This window comes from Zootoca vivipara, chromosome 4, assembly GCF_963506605.1.
Source record: "Zootoca vivipara chromosome 4, rZooViv1.1, whole genome shotgun sequence".
NCBI lineage: Eukaryota > Metazoa > Chordata > Lepidosauria > Squamata > Lacertidae > Zootoca > Zootoca vivipara.
Window position 1 is genome coordinate 97,492,412 of NC_083279.1, and position 23,001 is coordinate 97,515,412.

The 23,001-nt window shown below is 47.4% G+C and overlaps 1 protein-coding gene across 1 annotated transcript in view; it reads left to right on the top strand.

Moving 5' to 3' along the window:
• Positions 1-23,001, top strand: part of XRRA1 (X-ray radiation resistance associated 1) — a 40,837-nt gene that overhangs the window by 10,420 nt on the left and 7,416 nt on the right. The window contains exons 6-15 of the mRNA XM_035114746.2: positions 1,129-1,201; positions 3,687-3,784; positions 6,113-6,246; positions 7,192-7,290; positions 8,793-9,022; positions 10,358-10,398; positions 11,964-12,074; positions 14,022-14,115; positions 16,851-16,969; positions 18,901-20,553. Of these exons, the coding sequence (XP_034970637.2) occupies positions 1,129-1,201; positions 3,687-3,784; positions 6,113-6,246; positions 7,192-7,290; positions 8,793-9,022; positions 10,358-10,398; positions 11,964-12,074; positions 14,022-14,115; positions 16,851-16,969; positions 18,901-20,553 (2,652 nt within the window). The remainder of the gene's footprint in view (positions 1-1,128; positions 1,202-3,686; positions 3,785-6,112; positions 6,247-7,191; positions 7,291-8,792; positions 9,023-10,357; positions 10,399-11,963; positions 12,075-14,021; positions 14,116-16,850; positions 16,970-18,900; positions 20,554-23,001) is intronic.

Sequence of the window (23,001 nt, forward strand, 5' to 3'; positions counted from 1 at the left end):
TTGTGAATTTACTGTACTGGGATAGCAGTAACTCTGGTGAAATGGGTTGGAACAACAACCCACCTAACTGGCTGAATATAGCCATGGCCCAAGGCTGGAAAGTCACATTGCTATGCAACCATGAGTAGAGGGGCTTCTTGGGGGTGCAGGTGGTGCTGTGGTCTAAACCACTTAGGCCAGGGGTGCCCAAACTCTTTTCAAAGAGGGCCAGATATGATGAAGTGAATATGCATGACGGGCGACCAAAGTTGTTGAGCTTTTTTTAGGATTGAAGTTGTTCAGCTTTTTAGGATTTGACCCCAATGAATAGACTACCGCAGGGGCTGGAAAAAAAACGGCCGGATTAGGCCCCCAAAGCGGACTTTGGACGTGCCTGACTGGGCTTACCACTCAGAAGGTCAGCAGTTCGAATCCCTACGACGGGGTGAGCTCCTGTTGCTCTGTCCCAGCTCCTGCCAACCTAGCAGTTTGAAAGCACACCAGTACAAGTAGATAAATAGGTACTGCTGTGGCGGGAAGGTAGATGGCGTTTCCGTGCGATCTGGTTTCCGTCACGGTGTCCCGCTGTGCCATAAATGGTTTAGTCATGCTGGCCACATGAAAAGAAGAAGAGTTTGGATTTGATACCCCGCTTTATCACTACCTGAAGGAGTCTCAAAGCAGCTAACAATCTCCTTTCCCCTCCTCCCCCACAACAGACACCCTGTGAGGTGGGTGGGGCTGAGAGACTTCGGAGAAGTGTGACTAGCCCAAGGTCACCCAGCAGCTGCATGTGGAGGAGCGGAGACACGAACCCGGCTCCCCAGATTACAAGTCTACCGCTCTTAACCACTACACCACACTGGCAAAGCCTTATGCGAACAAACGCCGGCTCCCTCGTCCTGAAAGCAGAGATGAGCTCCACACCCCATAGTCGAATTTGACGGGCTTTAACCATCCAGGGGTCCTTTACCTTTTTTTAAAAAAACAACCTTTGCCTTACTTGGGGGGCTGGGGTCCGTCCATGGTTATGAATGTCAGAGGATTCCAGTTTGCTTCGCAGTTGGGAGCAAGCCTAACCATTTTGGCCCCGATTCTGTTTGAAAACGTGTAGATTGAGCTTGTTTCCTTCTCACTTCCTTTTCACAGGCAAAAGAAGAAGATTTTGAGCAGTTTGACTGCGTTGCCTATATCAATGCCACAGAAAATCTCTTGACCTTGGGTAAGGAATGCGTGGCACTTTGCGGCCTTTAGCACTGGCCTGTTGGGTGGGTGATGAAGAATCATCGGGCATGTTCACACGGGTGGCTTGAAATGCAGAGAGGCCATTTTCTGCATTTGCACAGAGATGTTCACATCGAAATGGGGGTGGGGGTGTCTTCACCTGAAGCACGTGGCTTTTGGGGTTCCCCTGCCTCCCTGCAACTCCCGTTCATTCGGCTGTCATCTGCGCCTGCACAACGGCTGTTGGGCTTCCTCAGAGCTGGAGGAGGGGGCCCACCCGCTTCGGGCTTTTCCTTCTTAATGGCTTTCTGAATGGGCCATCACCTCCACTTCGTTCTTAGTCAATGGCTCCTTTCCCAGATGATTTCCTGAACACGGGAAGCTGGTTTCGCCAAAGTGTTAATGTGTTAAATCCAGTGACTGGCACTCAGGAAGGGGGGTAGGTCCAAGAACTCGAAGGGTAGTCCAGGCACCCCATAAACTCACAACACTACATTACCCTGTGTTTCTTGGCTATGATGCTCCAATCTGGCCTGCTGGCGATGACCCACAGCCATTTAAAAAATAACACCAGGCACTTCACCCCCATGCTGGAGATAGGGATGTTGGAGATAGGGATGAAAGGAACTGTCTGATTTTGCATCCCTCGGTTTCTCATTTTCCCAATCTTAAATTCAGTGTTTTACATTTCTACAGCAATTGGCAAACGCTTCTTTTCCTAATCCTCATAAAAATTAACCAGCCTTTTACTTTGAATTTCACCTTAACAAGTTCTTTTCTGTATGCAGCTTTGACCAACGTGCACATTTTTGCAAGCACATACAAGCTGGTAAAATGCGGGCTAGACAATGCTACCATTCAGTGGATTTGTAACTGGCTTACTGACCGAACCCAAAGGGTGCTCATCAATGGCTCCTCCTCATCCTGGAGAGAAGTGACTAGTGGGGTGCCACAGGGTTCTGTCTTGGGCCCAGTCTTATTCAACATCTTTATCAATGACTTGGATCTTTATCAATGACTTGGATGATGGGCTTGAGGGCATCCTGAGCAAGTTTGCAGACGACACCAAATTGGGAGGGGTGGCTAATACCCCAGAGGACAGGATCACACTTCAAAATGACCTTTACAGATTAGACAACTGGGCCAAAGCAAGCAAGATGAATTTTAACAAGGAGAAATGTAAAGTACTACACGGGCAAAAAAAATGAAAGGCACAAATACAGGATGGGAGACACCTGGCTTGAGAGCAGTACATGTGAAAAGGATCTAGGAGTCTTGGTAGACCACAAACTTGACATGAGTCAGCAGTGTGATGCAGCAGCTAAAAAAGCCAATGCAATTCTGGGCTGCATCAATAGGAGTATAGCATCTAGATCTAGGGAAGTAATAGTACCACTGTATTCTGCTCTGGTCAGACCTCACCTGGAGTACTGTGTCCAGTTCTGGGCACCACAGTTCAAGAAGGATACAGACAAGCTGGAACGTGTTCAGAAGAGGGCAACCAAAATGGTCAAAGGCCTGGAAACGATGCCTTATGAGGAACAGCTTAGGGAGCTGGGTATGTTTAGCCTGGAGAAGAGAAGGTTAAGGGGTGATATGATAGCCATGTTCAAATATATAAAAGGATGTCATATGGAGGAGGGAGAAAGATTGTTTTCTGCTGCTCCAGAGAAGTGGACACGGAGCAATGGATTCAAACTTTAAGAAAGAAGATTCCACCTAAACATTAGGAAGAACTTCCTGACAGTAAGAGCTGTTCGACAGTGGGATTTGCTACCAAAGAGTGTGGTGGAGTCTCCTTCTTTGGAGGTCTTTAAGCAGAGGCTTGACAGGCATATGTCAAGAATGCTTTGATGGTGTTTCCTGCTTGGCAGGGGGTTGGACTGGATGGCCCTTGTGGTCTCTTCCAACTCTATGATTCTATGATTCTATTCCCCTGATATAGCATGTTTATTTATACATCGTTTTCACTAACATACTCATTTTTATGCACACATTCCCCCAATATATGTATTTTGGTAAGCATCGTTTGGTTCAGAAAAGGGCACATTCTGAAGGATGGCTGTGTTTCAGTTCTCGTCTTGTTTCGGAAACTGAAAATTTGATCAATTTGGATTTAAATGGCTGGGGAAACCCAGCCAGGTGGGTGGGATATAAATAAGAAAATTATTAATTATTAATTAATTATTATTATTAATGTGAACTGAACAAAATTTCACCCCCACCCCTAGCTAGAGATCAGAGCGGCATGTGTCATAGACCTGTCATGAATCCTATAAGCTAGACTTCTGCCCTCAGGGCCACTGAAGGACCTGTCCCCTTTCCGAGTGTTGAAGTGAGATTCAGCTGGCTTGTCCTTTGCTTCGGGCAGCAAAATGCCTTGAGCTGGCCCTCCAACTGCTTAGAAAGTGTATTTGTGTGGTTCCCCCGCACTGATCCTTTCTGTTGATGTTGCCTTCCCCCCCCTTTTATTACCCATTCAGACGTTTTCCGTACATTTCCTGGCCTCCGGGAACTGGAACTCTCCTTGAACGGCCTAAGGAATATAAAAGTCAATGCCGGGGACTTTCCACACTTGGAAGTAAGCCAAAGGGGTGACTGATAGAGCTTAAGGGGCTAGCTTCTCGTGGCGTGTAGGGAAAGGGCCTGGAACTCACTGGAAGAGTATCGGCTTTGCCTGCAGAAGGTCCCGGATCCATTCCTTGTCATCTCCAGGAAGGACTGGGAGGGGGCTCCCTGCCTGAAATTGTGGGGAGCTGCTGCCAATCAGTGTCAAGAATACTGAGCTTGATTGACCACTTTCCTATGTTCCCCTTAGGATTCTTAACTTAAGGAAGAGGTTGTAGCTCAGTAACAGGGCATCTGCTTTGCATGCAGAAGGTCCTTGATTTCAATCTCCAGGGATGTCCGGAGCCCCTGTGCCGAAGTCCCGGAGAACCACTGCCAGTCAGTGCAGGCTGTACTGAGCTGGATGGAGCAATGGCCTGGCTCATTATAAGGCAACTTTCTCTGTTCATGCAGCTATGCCTTTGGAACCTGGCCGGGGGTGGCTGGGGAATAAACCACCGGGCGGGGGGAATTGGGTGAGGCACCCTCTTCCTCCTCAGCTGCTTCTCTACTTCACATTCCCCCTCCCCGAAGTGACTTTTCAATTTCAAAGAGTGCCTCGGAGGTCAGTTTTACATGTTGAGAGTAACATGTAAACTACAAGAAAGAAGATTCCACCTAAACATTAGGAAGAACTTCCTGACAGTAAGAGCTGTTTGGCAGTGGAATTTGCTACCAAGGAGTGTGGTGGAGTCTCCTTCTTTGGAGGTCTTTAAGCAGAGGCTTGACAGGCATATGTCAATAATGCTCTGGTGGTGTTTCCTGCTCGGCAGGGGGTTGGACTGGATGGCCCTTGTGGTCTCTTCCAACTCTACGATTCTATGATTCTATGTATGAAGCCTGGAATTTTCTGACAAGTCCCTGTCTTTTTTGAAACTCTCAGGTCCCAGTGAAATGACCAAATAGTTTCTTTTAATCTGTTTAGGTGTTTAACATGGATGAGACCCAGTACACTCTAGAGAGGCCCAAGTAAACCTCAGACAACCAATATTGGATTTTCTCTATACAGTGGTGCCTCGACTTACGAATTTAATCCGTTCCGAAGGCACCTTCGTAGGTAAAAAAAAAATCATAATTCAAAAAGCGCCATTGGAAACGTGATTTCCCATAGGAATGCATTGGAAACGGAAAAATCCGTAAGTCGAAGCAACCCCATCTAAAAATTCGTATGTCGAAAAAACCCTATCTAAAACTGCCACGGTTTCCGTTCGGATGTCGAGAAATTCATAAGCGTGCGGCCATTTGCCCCACTCGTAAGTCGAAAAATTTGGTTGTTGCGTCGTTCGTAAGTCGAGGTACCACTGTATATTGCTTTATAGGTTAACAAGTAATTCACATGTCAAGACAAGGAATATGCACTCAACCATACACCCATTCACACACCTTTCATGCTCATCACCACCAAAACAAATAAAAGGAAATCCCATTGGATCTAAATAAATAAATAAATAAATAAATAATTGGCCAAGTACATTTTCCAACATACTTGGAATTTGTTTCAGCTACATTGCAATGTAAACATACACACCCTGTTCCACTCACAATACAAATAAGCAAAGAAACCCACCCATAATTGACCTCCCCTTCAGCTACACATCTACAAATTTAACAATTTAATGGCACAAGGGGGAAAAACTGTTCCTGTGCCTGGCTGATTTTGTATATGAAGACCTGTAGTGACGTCCAGATGGGAGTAAATCTAGCAGATGATGGCAGGGATGTAAAGGATCTGCTGCAATTCTCTCTGCTCTCTTCTTAACTCTGGTAGCATAGATTGACTCTATTGTAGGCAAGCTAGCACCAATTACCCTTTCTGCAATTCTTACAGCTCGTTGGAGCCTTTTCTTGTCTGTCTTGGAGGCTGTACCATACCAAGCAGTAACAGAATTACAGAAAACAGTTTCAATGATGCTTCTGTAAAATTGGATCAACACTTCCTGGGGCAATTTAAATTTCCTTAGTTGACGCAGGAAATACAACCTCTGGTGGACCTTTTTAATAATACTATTGATGCTGCTTGACCAATTTAACTTTTGAGAAATTATAGAGCCCAGGAACTTAAAGGACTCTACTACTACAACCATGTTACCAAGGATGGAAATTGGCGGCAGGCAGAAGAGTGCGAAAATGATGCGAAAAAAGATACCCAAGCCAAAACCTGTCATCTTAATTCAGGTCCCAAAAGCCATTGGCAATAAAAACATCTCACAATGTCATTCGTACCGGTACCTTCTGTGGCTGGTTTAGAGGTCACGCTGGTTCTTCCCCAACCATGGAACTGCCTGCTTTGCCTCTGCTCCAGGTCTTGGATCTCTCATACAACAACCTTTCTCCCGAGGACGTCCGAGCCCTGGGAGTTTTGTCCCACTTAAAAGCCCTCCATCTCACCGCCAATGGGCTCACTTCGCTTCCCCTCGACCTGGCTGCCCCTGAGAGGTAAGCTCATGGGGAGAGGAAGGTGGCAAGCAAGAGTTTTTATTGGGCGGGAGAAGTTTGGTCGCGTGGGGTTTGTGTATTGGAAAATAATATATATATGATAAGAATAATATTGGAGAAAACTGGGTATTGAAACTTGCTTAATCTAAATCATATATCCCAGTTTTACAGCGGCCCTTTAAAGTATGCTTCACGCAGAGTATACGCAGTCAGAAGTTGACCTGGCTAAGAAAACACCACCAAGAACGTAGGATATTATTTCCCTTATATGAAACCCCTTACTAGCTGCACACTTGTAAAAGTATGCAGATGAAAATACAAACGGTTGGGTTTCTTTAACTGAAAAACACACTGAATCTAAAGAGACTTCCAAACCTCCCACAAACTCCCACAAAACTCCCATTAAACTACCCAAAAATTAACAGCAAACTAGCATTATAACTAAGCAACTCTCTCACTAAGATTCAACTTGGAATCTCTTAAACTGGGAACAACTGAGAGAGTGATCTATAAGAGATGAATCAAACTGAAAAGATCTAACTAAGAGATACAGAAGGCTTTCTGGCAGAGCCTTATATACAAGAAGCAGAGCCCACGCCTGTGAGCAATTAACAGAAACACCGGCACCTGTTTCTCTTAAACAGACAGTATTTACATTAGACCGGCTCTAAAGTAACTTGACTATTCAAAAAATCCAACATTGTGGAACCTCTAGATCAGGGAAAGCCAACATGGTGTGTTCCGGTTGTTGTTAGGCTACGATTCTCATCGCCTCCAACCACAGGATATGCTAGCTGGGGGATGATGGGAGTTGTAGTTCAGCAGCATCTCGAGGGCACCAAATTGGCTTCCTCTTTCCTTTCTTACACTGCACCCTTCTCTCCCCTTTTGCCATTTCCTGAGTGATGTGGCACAGCCAAAGTCACTGTACGTTTCCCTTGGCAGTGAGAGCACTCCGTGGTTCCCGGCTCTGGAAGTCTTGCTCTTGGACGACAACCGCCTCTCCCACGCCAACGTCTTTGTCAGCCTCGCCAACCTCCGCAGGTAAGGAAGACCTCCCACGCTTACTATAATAATTTAATAATAATCATAATTTATTACTTATACCCCGCCCATCTGGCTGGGTTTCCCCAGCCACTCTGGGCAGCTCGCAACAGAATTTTAAAAACATGATAAAACAACAAACCTTTAAAAACTTCATTGAACAGGGTTGCCTTCAGATGTCTTCTAATAGTCAGATAGTTATTTCCTTGACATCTGATGGGAGGGCGTTCCACAGGGCGGGTGCCACCACCGAGAAAGCCCTTTGCCTCGTTCTCTGTAACCTTGCTTCTCGCAGGGAGGGATCCGCCAGAAGGCCCTCGGAGCTGGACCTCAGTGTCCAGGCTGAACGATGGGGGTGGAGATGATCCTTCAGGCCTACTGGGTCGAGACCATTTAGGGCAGGCTTCCCCAAACTTCGACCCTCCAGATGTTTTGGACTACAATTCCCATCTTCCCCAACCACTGGTCCTGTTAGCTAGGGATCATGGGAGTTGTAGGCCAAAACATCTGGAGGGCCGCAGTTTGGGAATGCCTGATTTAGGGCTTTCAAGGTCAGCGCCAACACTTTGAATTGTCTTCAGAAAATTACTAGGAGCCAATGTGGGTCTTTCAGGACCGGTGTTATGTGGTCTCGGCGGCCGCTCCCAGTCACCAGTCTTGCTGCCGCATTCTGGATTAGTTGCAGTTTCCGGGTCACCTTCAAAGGTAGCCCCAGATAGAGCGCATTGCAGTATTCCAAGTGCGAGATAAAATCTTTAATCTTCTCACTCACTTGTGTTTTGTATTGCTTCTGAATCTCATTTTAAAAGAACCACCTTGCATTTGGCAAAACAAGTGTGTCCTTGGGCGGCCTCCTATTGGCACACAATTGTGCCAATCCATGGCAGGTCTGGAGGGTGGCAACACAAGAACGGGCCTCTTCAGTGGTGGCTCCCTGTTTGTGGAATGCTCTCCCCAGGGAGGCTCTCCTGGCACCATTGTTGTCTATTTTCAGGCGCCAGGCAAAACCATTCCTTGTTAACCAGGCCTTTCTTTGGCTTTTAACTATCTACGCCGGCAGGGGTCAGCAAACTTTTTCAGCAGGGGGCCGGTCTACTGTCCCTCAGACCTTGTGGGGGGCCGAACTATATTTTGAAAAAAAATATGAACGAATTCCTATGCCCCACAAATAAACCAGAGATGCATTTTAAATCAAAGGACACATTCTACTCATGTAAAAACATGCTGATTCCCGGACCGTCCGTGGGCCAGATTGAGAAGACGATTGGGCCGCATCCGGTCCCCGGGCCTTAGTTTGGGAACCCCCGATCTATGGCATTTTGGAGATGTATTACTGTATTCCCTACCCACGCCAAGTTTTAATGTATGATCATTTTTTTGATAAGTCGTCTTGTAAGTCACGTGGCAAAAAGTGACTAATAATTTTAGCAATAAATATCATTTAATAATAATTGGAAAAATAGTCTCGTGCCCTACCACTGGCCTCCTTGTTTCCGTTTCAGCCTGAAGCAGTTAAACTTGGACAGAAACGGAATCCGAGAGGTGCCGTATCTCCACCATTTGGACAGCGGCCGATTCTCCATCCATCCTTTATCTGCCAAGTCGGGCATCCGGGAAGGACTGCGCAGCCGCAAGAGTGCTGGGAAACAGATCCGCCAGGATAAGTCCCCGGCTGGTGGTGGGCAGCCAGAGTACATTGTCGTCCAAAACAGCAAGGACCCAGACAGGACTGGTGGGCCATAATTATATATTATTTCTTTGCAGGGCAATGGTATTCCCCGCCCCCTTGGATGATGGTGAAAGACGCTAACCAAGCCTAGGAGACAAAAAACAAACAAAAAATAAGCCATTTATTAACCGCATAAAATTTTAACTTAAGGACCAGGTTTTATCAGAAGATAAGAGAACTGACAGTACATTTATTGATAGCCACTCATATGGCTATTAATTGGGGGTGAATCTTAACTCTTTGACCAGGCACCCCCAAACTCGACCCTCCATATGTTTTGGGACTACAGTTCCCATCATCCCTGACCACTGGTTCTGTTAGCTAGGGATGATGGGAGTTGTAGTCCCAAAACATCTGGAGGGTCGAGTTTGGGGGTCTTTGACGTATGGCTAGCCCAAGGTACGAGGGGCAGTGCGTATGATAGAATTGGCAGACCTAGTTACGACAAGAGAACGAAGACAGTCTAATGATGAATTTATTGGGAAATGAAGGCTCTTCAGTAGGTGTGGGAGCAATAAAATGCAAGGTGGCAACAACAACAACAACAACAACAACAACTCTAATACAACACACGCCAGTGTGGTGTAGTGGTTAAGAGTGGTAGACTCGTAATCTGGGGAACCGGGTTCGCGTCTCCGCTCCTCCACATGCGGCTGCTGGGTGACCTTGGGCTAGTCACACTTCTCTGAAGTCTCTCAGCCCCACCCACCTCACAGGATGTCTGTTGTGGGGGAGGAGGGGAAAGGAGATTGTTAGCCGCTTTGAGACTCCTTCGGGTAGTGATAAAGTGGGATATCAAATCCAAACTCTTCTTCTTCTTCTTCTTCTAATACAATGCAGTGGTGCCTTGGTTTAAGAACAGCTTAGTTTATGAACAACTTGAATTAAGAACGCTGCAAACCCGGAAGGTGTTTTGGTTTGTGAACTTTGCCTTGGGAGCAGAACATGTTCCGCTTCCTGTTGAGTGTGTTCCATTTGTAAATTGAGTCCCCCGCTGCTATGGGAAAGCACACCTTGGTTTAAGAACGCTTTGGTTTAAGAATGAACTTCCAGAATGGATTAAGTTTGTAAATCAAGGTACCACTGTACTGAGCTGGATGGGACAAGGGTCTGACACAGCATTCCTCCCCAAAACAAACCATGAGCAGCAAGTCCAAAACAACTCTTGGTTACAGCTCACAGTTTCTTTGGAAGTGCCTGGGGGTAAGCCCCATTGAATCTCATAGAACATATCCATAATTAGGGCTGCCATCTTAGTCCTGTTTATTCTTCATCTGTATTCAGCGTCTTGATACTGATATCCCTCCTTCTCTATTGTATTTTTATTAAAAAAAACAGAAGTTATCTTTCCATCCTGGTCTCCAGACCTACCAACACAGGTAAGATTTTTCTTTTCTTTCAAGTCATCCTCATTGGCTCTACTGGGGCACAATTGTACAGGGAGTTCTCCTGCACAAGCCCAGAATCATAGAATTGTAGAGGTGGAAGGGACCTTGAGGGTCATTGGGTAATGCAGGAATCTCAAGGAGATCACACATGACAGATGGCCACCCAGTCTCTGCTTAGAAACTTCCAAGGAAGGAGAGGCCACCACCTCCTGAGGGAGACAGTTCCACTGTTGAATGGCTCCTACCATCAGAAAGTTCTTCCTGATGTTTCGTTGGAGTCTCCTTTCTTGTAACTTGAAGCCATGGGTTCGAGTCCTGCCCACCAGAGCAGGAGAAAACACGCTCGCTCCATCTTCCATGTGACAGCCCTTGAGATATTTGAAGATAGCTATCGTATCTCCTCTCAGTCTCCTCTTTTCCAGGCTAAACATGTCCAACTTCCTCAACCGTTCCTCGTAAGGCTTGGTTTCCTGACTTGCTAGCTATCTGTCAGGGGCTGGACTGAGGAGGAATGGTGGGAGCCCCCCCCCCCTTCTCCTGAACCTTCCCAAGGGCAGGAGGACAGTATAGATTTAGAACAGTGGTTTGCAGAGCGGCATAGCCCAGAAGGGGAAAGCTGAGAAATACTGGGCGAGGAGCAGCTAGAAGAGGAAACATCAGGAGAGAGACAGCTGGCAGATTCAGTGTCCTTGGACGGCATTCCTGACCACCCTTCGCCTAAGACTAGGCAGGCTTTGAGAGTGATAGAACAGAGCGCAGCGGCAACAAGCTCAGATTACTCGATGTAGGAGTGATGTAGATTAATGGGGACGGAGGGGGTGAGCCGGTACTGGGAGCAAAGCCATTTCTAGGGAGATATGCCTTCCTTTGTCTCTCGCTGTGATTACGAAAGAAACTAACTGGTAATGGGGGATGCGGGTGGTGCTGTGGTCTAAACGACTGAGCCTCTTGGGCTTGCTGATTGGAAGGTTGGTGGTTTGAATCCCCGCGACGGGGTGAGCTCCCGTTGCTCGGTCCCTGCTCCTGCCAACCTACCAGTTGCAGGAGTTGCAACCTACCAGAAAGCATGTCCAAAAGTCCAAGTAGATAAATAGGCACCGCTCTGGCGGGAAGGTAAACGGCGTTTCCGTGCGCTGCTCTGGTTTCGCCAGAAGCGGCTCCGTCATGCTGGCCACATGACCCGGAAAAACTGCCTGCGGACAAGCGCCGGGCTCCCTCAGCCAGCAAAGCGAGATGAGCGCCGCAACCCCAGAGTCGTTCACGACTGGACTTAACGGTCAGGGGTCCTTTACCTTTTTTTCAACTGGTAAGAACACTCCTTTTGTTTTGATCTGTTTATTTACTGCCACTGGGGGAGGGATCGCGACTGTCGGGTGGCATCACAGAGCTGCCACTTGCCTTCTGGAGTTGGACAGTCCCAAGGAGACTCTGACACACCCATATGTAGAGATTCTAAGGGGGAGGATCACAACAACCCATGATGCATTGGGGCAGCTCCTCTTTCTTTTTTGGTGTCCTGGTTTCCGTTTCTCACCTCTCCTCTGCCTTCCTTTCAGGACAGTTCTCCTTCACCGCAGATTGCTTCCAAGGCCTCCTGTGCCAGTTTCAACCCCGAGTTCACTCTTCCCCTACCAGAGCTGAGGTTTCTCAGCCTGGCCAACAACCAGGTGACTGGATCCTTCCCTTTCCACTGTTAACGAGACACACTGATCTTTTGCAACTAAGTGGTAGAGGCTGGTTTGTCTAGGAATCACTACGATCTTATATTGCCCTGTTGGAGGACCTGGCTTCTAGTCCTCAAGATGATGATGAGGATGATTATATTTATACCCCGCCCATTTGGCTAGGTTCCCCCAGACACTCTGGGCAGCTCCCAACAGAACTAAAAACAGAATAAAACTTCTAACATTAAAAGCTTCCCTAAACAGGGCTGCCTTCAGATGTCAGACAGTTGTTTTATTTCCTTTACATTTTCTTATTTTCTTATTTCCTTATTTCCATATTTCCATTCCACAGGGCGGGTGCCACTACCGAGAAGGCCCTCTGCCTGGTTCCCTGTAACCTCACTTCTCACAGGGAGGGAACCGGCAGAAGGCCCTCGGCGCTGGACCTCAGTGTCCAGGCTGAATGATGGGAGTGGAGATGCTCCTTCAGGTGTCTAGAGAGGACCTCAGGCTTCAAAGCGCCTCCCTGGCAGGTACTTCTGGTGGCAGAGGAGACCACACTCAGTATGGGGTGGGGCAGGAAACACCTGCTTTGCATGCCAAGAAGATGCTCCGCCACGCCTAGAAAATATTACTGGTATGACAGCACTCAGGCGCCACCACTAAGAACAAGTTCTCACAGAGGTGGCAAATTTCTATAGCACTTCAGAGTTGCAAGTTGTTGCCCACCGTGCTTCTTCATAACTCCCCCCCCCCAAAAAAAACCCCAACCCTCCGGACTGAAATCTGGAGCCCTCAGGGAGGAAGCAAGGATAGAACCCTTCTTCTTGAAATGCAAATCTTCCTTCCTTCCTTCCTTCAAAAGAAAGCCCCCTCCCAAAATATATTACGAAGGCCTGTATTCCTTTACATACACCACAACTTAAAATAGTTAAGCAGCTAGACTGGTGACTGGGAGCGGCCGGCGAGACCACATAACATCGGTCCTGAAAGACCTACATTGGCTCCCAGTACGTTTCCAAGCACAATTCAAAGTGTTAGTGCTGACCTTTAAAGCCCTAAACGGCCTCGGTCCAGTATACCTGAAGGAGCATCTCCACCCCCATCGTTCTGCCCGGACACTGAGGTCCAGTGCCGAGGGCCTTCTGACGCTTCCCTCGCTGCGAGAAGCCAAGTTACAGGGAACCAGGCAGAGGGCCTTCTCGGTAGTGGCACCCACCCTGTGGAATGCCCTCCCACCAGAGGTCAAAGAGAACAACAATTACCAGACCTTTAGAAGGCATCTCAAGGCACCCCTGTTTAGGGAAGCTTTTAATGTTTGATGGATTTCTGTATTTTAATATTTTGTTGGAAGCGTTCGAATGTGCGCCCTTTAAGTCTCTTCAGAACGCGGCTATAACCCTTTGTGCTGCCGCTAAATGAAATCCACTTACTGATTTCACCAAGTCCTGATTTCAGTCCTCGTTTAAATACAGGCTCCATCACGTAGGCTCTGGAGACTTCACGATATGCTGATGAGTAATTTTACTTATCTCGTTACACACTTGTTCCCCCCAATTTGCCACTTATGTGCATGTCCCCCACAGGTGTCTCTAGCTGCCTTAGTTCCCACATGCTCACCAGCCCATCAATGGGGTATGTTTATGTGCATATGAATGTTTACCTGAAGTTAAATACAATGTCTGCTTTATCTTCAGCAGTGTTTCTTTGATGCTGGTTGCATTAGTTATGTCCAGGAATTGATTGATTGATTGATAGATGGACAGATTGTGTGAATATTTGGTCCTGTGAGCCCCTTTTTGAAGTGGGGTAGCCCTGATGCACCCGCCTCCTTCCTACTTCAACTAAGCCTAGATCTTAATGCTGGTCCTTTTAACACTGGCTCCCTTTCACAGCCGTGACTCACGGTCGCCCGCCACCCTGAAAGCGCTGCTGTGTTCTGATTTGCAGATCGAACACGAGGAAGATTTGTTAGCCGTGGCTCTATTCCCATCGCTGACCGAGCTGACGTTCCACGGCAACCCTTTCATCACATCGCGCAGCGGTAAAACGAGAACAGCAGCAACCATTTTCTAGTCCCTGTGGTTATGGGCGTGGCCAGCAACAAGTTTCTAGTCCCCGTGGTTGTAGGCATGAAAACACCTGCTGTGAAACCTTAGAAGCCAGAAGGTGCCTAAATTAGATTTTCTGTGCTCTGCAGATCTCACCTCTTCCTGCGACTAGGAGAGCCAGAATAAATAATAATAATATAATAATAATTTTTTTATTTATACCCCGCCCCCCCCCAGTCAAAACCGGGCTCAGGGCGGCTAACACCAATAAAATTACAATAAGACATAAAAAAGAGAAAACAATTAATTAAAATACAGATTAAAATACAATATTAAAATTTAAAATGCAGCCTCATTTTAAGTAGTCCATAGATCCAAACCATGAGGGAGGAAAACACAGGGGTCAGACTGAATCCAACCCAAAGGCCAGGCGGAACAGCTCTGTCTTGCAGGCCCTGCGGAAAGATGACAAGTTGGGGCCAATACTGAAAAGGCCCTGGCCCTAGTAGAGGCCAATCTAGCCACTTTATGGCTCGGGATCTCCAGAATATTGTTGTTTGTGGACCTTAAGGTCCTCCGCGGGGCATACCAGGAGAGGCGGTCCCGTAGGTATGAGGGTCCCAAGCCGCATAGGGCTTTAAAGGTCAAAACCAGCACCTTAAACCTGATCCTGTACTCCACCGGGAGCCAGTGTAGCTGGTAAAGCACTGTCCAGCACTCGCTGCGGCATTCTGCACCCGCTGGAGTTTCTGGGTCAGCTTCAAGGGCAGCCCCGCGTAGAGCGAGTTACAATAATCAAGCCTGGAGGTGACTGTCGCATGGATCACTGTGGCCAGATCAGGGCGAGAAAGGTAAGGGACCAACTGCTTGATTCGGCGGAGATGGGAAAATGCCACCTTTGCTGTGGCTGCAACCTGCGCCTCCATGGAAAGGGAGGTGTCGAAGGTTACACCCAAACTCTTGACAGAAGGCACTGGCACTAATTGAGCCCCTGCAAGAGATGGGAGTTGGCCCCCCAGCCCCAAGTCGTCCCGACCCAGCCAGAGGACCTCTGTCTTTGAAGGATTTAGCTTCAGTCGGCTCCCACGTAGCCATCCAGCCACAGCTTCCAAGCACTTGGTCAGTGTGTCCGGGGCCGAGGCAGGGCAGCCGTCCATCAACAGATAGATCTGGGTGTCATCAGCATATTGATGACAACCCAGCCCAAAACTCCGGACAATTTGGGCAAGGGGGCGCATGAAGATATTAAAAAGCACCGGGGAAAGGATTGCGCCTTGCGGGACTCCACACACCAAGGAGTGCCGCGGCGACAACTCCCTCCCTAGCGCCACCCTCTGTCCCTGACCTGAGATAAAGGAACGCAGCCATTGTTGGACTGTGCCCTGAATCCCCACGTCGGCAAGGCGGTGGTCTAAAAGTTCGTGATCAGCCATATCGAAGGCTGCTGACAAATCTAAAAGAATCAGCAGTCCCGACCCACCTCGATCCAGCTGTCTACGGAGATCATCTGTTAAGGCGACCAGAGCCGCCTCGGTCCCATGACCAGGGCGAAAGCCGGACTGAAATGGATCTAGAGCCGATGTTTCATCTACCAAGCTGTTCGGCAACCGCTCTCTCAATTATCTTACCCAGGTACGGAAGATTTGAAACCGGGCGATAATTGGATAGATCTAAAGGATCTAGAGATGTTTTCTTTAAGAGCGGACACACCACTGCTTCCTTCAACTCCTCTGGGAAAGTCCCTGTGCCAAGGGACAAGTTGATGATCTCACCCGGGGGGGGGCGTACCTCATCTGGACACGCTCTAATCAGCCAAGACGGGCACGGGTCAAGGGAGCAAGTGGTGGGCCTTCCAGCTTGGAGGAATCTGTCTACATCGGCAGGGAGTATCCGATCGAAGTGGTCCAATACTGGACTTGAAGACAGCCGAGGGGCCTCCAGTTCTGTTATTGTATCCAAATTGGCAGGGAGGTCACGGCGGAGTATCAAGACTTTCTCGGCAAAAAAACTCGCAAATGCCTCACAGCTATGGGTCAAATCCGTATTTAAATTTGGCTGTTCCTCTAGGGTTGTGCAAAGTCATAAGAATAAAGTTCTGTTGCCTCCATCTGCACATTTTATGTAGGTTGCAGAATTCATAGAGTTTGGAGCGCCCAGGGGCAAATTTTTAGTCCCAAGTACGCACAGCACTAAGGGACCCAGGTGGCGCTGTGGGTTAAACCACAGAGTCTAGGGCTTGCTGATCAGAAGGTCGGCAGTTCGAATCCCTGCAACGGGGTGAGCTCCCGTTGCTCGGTCCCAGCTCCTGCCCACCTAGCAGTTTGAAAGCACATCAAAGTGCAAGTAGATAAATAGGGACCGCTCCGGCGGGAAGGTAAACGGCGTTTCCGTGCACTGCTGTGGTTCGCCAGAAGCAGCTTTGTCATGCTGGCCACATGACCTGGAAGCTGTCTGCGGACAAATGCCGGCTCCCTCGGCCTATAGAGCGAGATGAGCGCCACAACCCCAGAGTCGGACACAACTGGACCTGATGGTCAGTGGCCCCTTTACCTTTACCTTTTTATGCACAGCACTGCTGTAGATGTTTCCACTCTTTGTGCTGTCTTGTGGTTCCTCTTTGTTGCTAGCCCAAATGCATCATGGAAATGAAGCTAATCTATGCAACATAGACCATCCAGTTGCTTAATGACGATTCCCTCCCCCTTTCTTTTCTTCGCTTCCTTTCCAGGTGACCCACCTTTACTCACCAGTTTCCTTCAGAACAAGCTGGGGATTAAAATGGTTCGGAAGAAAATTTCGAAACTAGAAAAGCCACGTCTCTTTATACCCAACAAGCCTAGCCGGAAGGTAGGAGCCCTTTAGGAAGACATTGAGGAAGTCAGTTTCAGAATGGGAAGCTTTTAAACAGAGGTCGGGGGCGTAGGAATTCTTTGCGATTCCTGCATTGCAGGGGGTTGGACTAGATGACCCTTGGGTTCCCTTCCAGCTCTACAATTCTGTTGTTGTTTATTGAGAATGGGGGCAAGAGGAAGATGATGCTTCCCGTGTTGCTCTTCAAACTTGGAAGGGCCAAGGAACCTCCCTACAGCTGAGAGAGACTCATAACCCAAAGATTTGTCTGGCACAGGGTGTTCAATTTAATATATGAATTTTAGCTTCTGCCCACCTCCCCTACAGACCCTCCCGAGTGTTGAGATCAGCAGAGGGGACCCTCTTAGTAGTTTCTCCACTCTCAGGCGCAAGCTGGTGGGGGCAGCCTGGGAGAATCTGGATCAGACCCTCAGCCGTAGAGTTCCGTCCCCACAAAGGTGCGCTTGGCAACTTCCTTGCATAGTTTCCATCATAAGCTGAAGACACGCCTCTTTCCCCCCGGCTCCTGACACCTGAGATGTGTCTTCTCAGGACCCTACCAATTGCTGCGACTGTCATTTGTTTTAAACTCATTTTAATATGACCTGCCCTTGGACCTTATGATGAATTATTTCATTATTATTTATTAAATTTGTACACCGCCCATCACCCGAAGGTATCAGGGCGCTTCACAGCATAAAAATACGAGATAAAAACACGAAATACATAATGAAAGCCAGAACAAAAACATACCAGTAACCCCCCTCCCCCCCTTCCTGGGTAAGAAATAACAACAAGAAGAAGTTGTTGGACAACTTCTGACAAGCTGGAACGTGTCCAGAGGAGGGCAACCAAAATGGTCAAAGGCCTGGAAACGGTGCCTTATGAGGAACGGCTTAGGGAGCTGGGTATGTTTAGCCTGGAGAAGATAAGGTTAAGGGGTGATATGATAGCCATGCTCAAATATATAAAAGGATGTCATATAGAGGAGGGAGAAAGGTTGTTTTCTGCTGCTCCAGAGAAGCGGACACGGAGCAATGGATTCAAGCTACAAGAAAGAAGATTCCACCTCAACATTAGGAAGAACTTCCTGACAGCAAGAGCTGTTCGACAGTGGAATTTGCTGCCAAGGAGTGTGGTAGAGTCTCCTTCTTTGGAGGTCTTTAAGCAGAGGCTTGACAGCCATCTGTCAGGAATGCTTTGATGGTGTTTCCTGCTTGGCAGGGGGTTGGACTGGATGGCCCTTGTGGTCTCTTCCAACTCTATGATTCTATGATTGTTATTTGGCAACCCAGATCCAAGATCTCATGCCTACTCCTGTTCTGCCAGCAGCAGATGCATCACTTTTTAGGCCCAGAATAAGGAACTTCTGGACCTTCCAGATGTTGAACTCCCAACTCCCACCCTCCCTGACCCTTGGCCACGTTGGATGAAGCTGATGGGAGATGGAGCCTGACCACATCTGGAGGGCCTATAGGTACCTCCATCCATCTCTTAAGCCCTGACTTTCCCCTGCCAGCTTCTCATTTTCTCAGCTCTGTTCATTCCCCAAATCTTCCTAAACATACTCCTCTGCAATGGGAAAAGGGGTGCTGTTTTCTCCCACTGCTTAGTTTCTGAAAAGTGGAACATCGATTGGGTGGGGTGCAGGGAGAACGACAGGAAGAGGACACTTGTGGTTATTTATTTAATGAAGTTTTACCCCATTTGATTGTAAAACAACGACAACAAGAAGTTCTTACAAATGTGGAATGGGCATTATAGGTCAGCTGAAATAGGGCCAGTTCTGCTGATTAACAGTTAGGGTTTTAAGAGCTGTAGATTGCAGCTAGGGATGGGTGCTGGGTTTGGAAAGACAGGAAACTGTTGCGCTGTGGTCCTCCCAGGTCTAGAATGAATCACACCGTGACCCTCTGTGTCTTTTGCAGATCAAATCACAGCTGCCCAAGGTCCAAAAGAAGCCTCGGATGCTAGACCACCACCTGGAGACCACCTTCTGGCAGCTGTGGACAGGCGCTGACCTGGATCCCAATAAAAGAGTGAGTCTGGACGAGCCTCTTCCACCCATCAAGAGATTTTCATTAGCATATGAAACCGAAAACCCCGTCTTGCCTCTTAAGGAGGAGGAAATATCTGCACCCTCTTCTTTGGAGTGTTGTGTTTCTGCTGCCTCAGCAGACCAGCTGGAAGACGTTCCTCAAGGTCAGTCTTCGCTAGCTGACTTAGTGTTTGGAAATGTTGCTTCCACCCAGCCTCCTGTGGAGCAGCCCCCGCCTGAACCTCTCCCACCAGAAGAGAATCTGCCTGAACCCAGCCCTCTGATCACGGCACCTTCAAAAGGGCAAGACCTGCCCAGGAGGCCTCAGTTCATCTCATTGTCTTTGCCGGGGCAGGGCCACGGTGCTCCTGTCCCTCCTCCCAACTCACCTTTGCCTTTTCAAGAGCAGGATCTCTCCGAAGGTCCTCCGGCAGAACCAGATCAGCTGAGGCCGTTTCCACCCCGTAGCTCGCTTTTGCCAGGACAAACTAGATCAGAACCTCTTCTACCAGCTCATTCTCCCGCAGGGGAGCAGGCCGTGTTCAGGTCTCCGGCCAGGTCCCTATCGGTGGGACAGGGCTTTCCTGAGGCCTCCCCACCAGCTGGACCACCAGCAGTGGAGGGGGATCACCCGGAACCCATCCCACCAGCCAGCTCAGCTCCCCAAGGACCAGATTTGCCAGAACTTGCCTCAGCTACTAGATCAACCTCAGCAGGTCCATCAAGGACTCTCCTGCCAACCACTTCTCCTGCAGAAGGGCAAGGTCAGGTGGAGCCAGCTCAGGACCTGGCAGAACCCGTCTCTCCATCAATGCCCTGCTTGGAGGAACCAGCTCCCTCTGAGCCTGTTCCACCACCTGGATCTCCTCCAGCAGAACAAGATCACCTGGAACCTGCTCCATTGCCCACTTCGCCTGCACAAGAGCAGATTCTGCCAGTGCCCGTTCCACCACCTGGATCCCCTCCAGCAGAACAAGATCACCTGGAACCTGCTCCATTGCCCACTTCGCCTGCACAAGAGCAGATTCTGCCAGTGCCCGTTCCACCACCTGGATCCCCTCCAGCAGAACAAGATCACCTGGAACCTGCTCCATTGCCCACTTCACCTGCACAAGAGCAGATTCCGCCAGAGCCTGTTCCACCACCTGGATCCCCTCCAGGGGAGCAGGACTTGGACCAGTCAAGCTCTCCTTCAGCTGAACAGAATCTTTCTTGGACTTCGCAACCAATCGGATCCCCTCCAGGAGGGCAGGATCAGCTGGAACCCGTACCACCTGCCACCTCAGCAGTCCAAGAACCTGACCAATTGGGTTCCGAGACCCAAGATGGATCAGAGGAAGAGCTTTCAGGATCTCGACCAGCCAGCTTAACCTCTGTGGAATGTGGCCTGTCTCAGTCGTCTTCCAGGGAGCTTTACATGCTCTTTGCCCGAGTCCACTCGAGCACCAAGCCTATTAGAACATGTGATAGTGAGGGCGAGATGTTGAGCGGCAGCGGGGAGTTCGTGGAGGCAGAGGAAACAGAATCCATTTTCATGACGCAGGTATGTGAGCTGGCAACGTGCCATAGTATTTAAGGTAGAGATGTTTAACATGGAAGCCATTCTAGAATCCCAACCTGTAGTTCACACTAGACAATACAGTATATCGTCCAAAAACCGGTTTAAAGTCCATATTGTGATACTGTAATTGGTTTCATAATTTTGGACCTGGCAGTATATCGCGAATCACGATGTGTTTGTGTGCGCTATGCAAAAATCACAATGCCTCTCTACAGCTCCATCCTTATTTCAGACATTGTGATATATCAGTATATTGCGATGTTTAGCTGATGATATATCACAATGTTGAAAACCAGATATGGCCCGGCCCTAGTTTACACTGCCTGGCAACTAGTATTGCAGAAAGGCCACTTTGTTGAGTGGGTGGGGGGAGTGCGGGGCTGGAGGGCAGTGGGCCATATTGGTTGGACACATTATATCCCATCTTTCCTCCAAGGAGCTCAAGGTGACATACACGGGGTTCTCTCCTCCCTCTCAGTGACTGGCCCAGGGCTGCCTGGTGAGTAGGGAGTTGAACCCAGATCCGTGAGAAGAGCTTAGTGGTTAGAGTGTCGGACTAGGACCTGGGAGACCGGGTTGAAACCCCCGACTTTAGCAGCTGAATTCGCTTGGGTGACTCTGGGCCAGCCACAGTCTCTTACAGCCTAACCGACCTCGCAGGGTTGTTGGGGGCATAGAACACCAAGAACAGAGCAACACGTGGCCAATTACCAACGAACAAAATATATATACAACATATGTAATGTCAAACAAGACTAGAATGTATAATATAATATAACTAGTTGGACAGTGTTTTCGGAATACTGCACTGTTTCGTGAGAACTGCTTCAGCGCAGAAACAGAAAATTGATGTATTTCATGAAGACATCCATTATATGGGTAGATATATGTTTGCGGAACAGTGTCCATAGACTCATGTAATCACTAGTTCATTGAATTACTTCAGTTACTTTGGAACTTTGGAATTTGACAAGTTCTCTGACTACTTTGGAACTTTGCTGTACAAAGCTTTTCAGCTTGTTTCTTATTGAATGACTTTCTGCCATTTGGTTCCATTCATATCAACAGGGACCTCCAGAGACCTATTGGAATTGTTTCTGAATATGGAAACCAGTTGGTTAAAATATAGGGACATGTTGACAGAAGAAGGAGACCAATTTAAGTTAAAAAACATATGAACGGTTGAAGAATAAGCTTGATGATTGGCTCCAATATTATCAGATCAATGAAGTATTTAAATTGGATAGGAAAATTGGCTTTCAATCTGAAAAGTCAAAGTTGGAAACAGAATTGTTAGAACCAAAACCAAAAATACTTTCCAGAATGTATAAGTTATTGCTTGAGTGGCATACGAAAGATGAACAAACAAAGAATGTTATGATATTGTGGGCAAAGGATGTGGGACATAATATTCTGATGGAAGATTGGGGGAAATTATGGAAACAGAATTTGAATTTTACTGTGTGTAATCTTTTAAGAGAAAATATAATGAAAATGTTGTATAGATGGTATTTTACACCAGTAAAACTAGCTAAGATCTATCATAATCATGGTAATAAATGTTGGAAATGTAAGAAAGAGGAAGGATCTTTTTATCATATGTGGTGGACTTGCCCACTAGTAAGGGATTTCTGGGAGAAGATTTATAATGAACTAAAGAGTGTTGAAAAACACATTTATTAAGAAACCAGAATCCTTTCTATTGGGTATAGTTGGAAAAGAGATTCCTAAGAAAAATGTTAATTTTTTAAAAATGTATGCTACAACGGCGGCAAGAGTATTACTAGCCAAGAACTGGAAGACCCAAGAATTACCAACAGTGGATGATTGGCAAATGAAAATGATGGAGTACATGGAACTGGCTGAGATGACCGGGAGAATACGCGACTTGGGAGAAGAAGCGACAGAAGAAGAGTGGAAAGATTTTAAAGTTTATTTGAAAATATTTAGTAAAATTGTATACTGAGATTAGATTTAGAAGTTTATAGAAACTGCGGGTTTGAGAATTATGTTAAGTAAATTGATGTATGAGAGATTTGAAATTGCAAGGAGTTTTAAATAATGAATTGGAAATTGCTAAAGATAAATGAGAAATGAACCGCAGATAGAGGGAACTCGAGGAAGTCCCCCCTTACAATGTTAATGAAAAAGGATTGTGATATTCTGATTTTTGTGTTTTTTATGGTTATTTTTGTATTGTTATTTTTCTTTGTATTTTTTGTGTTTAAAGTGTTGTAAAACTAATATATATATAAATGGAATTGTTTTCATGTGTATTATATTGTATTATACGTTCTAGTCTTGTTTGACATTACATATGTTGTCTATATATTTTGTTCGTTTGTAATTGGCCACGTGTTGCTGTTCTTGGTTTTCACTGCATTGTTTGCAACACATGTGGGCATAGAACAGGCATCCCCAAACTGCGGC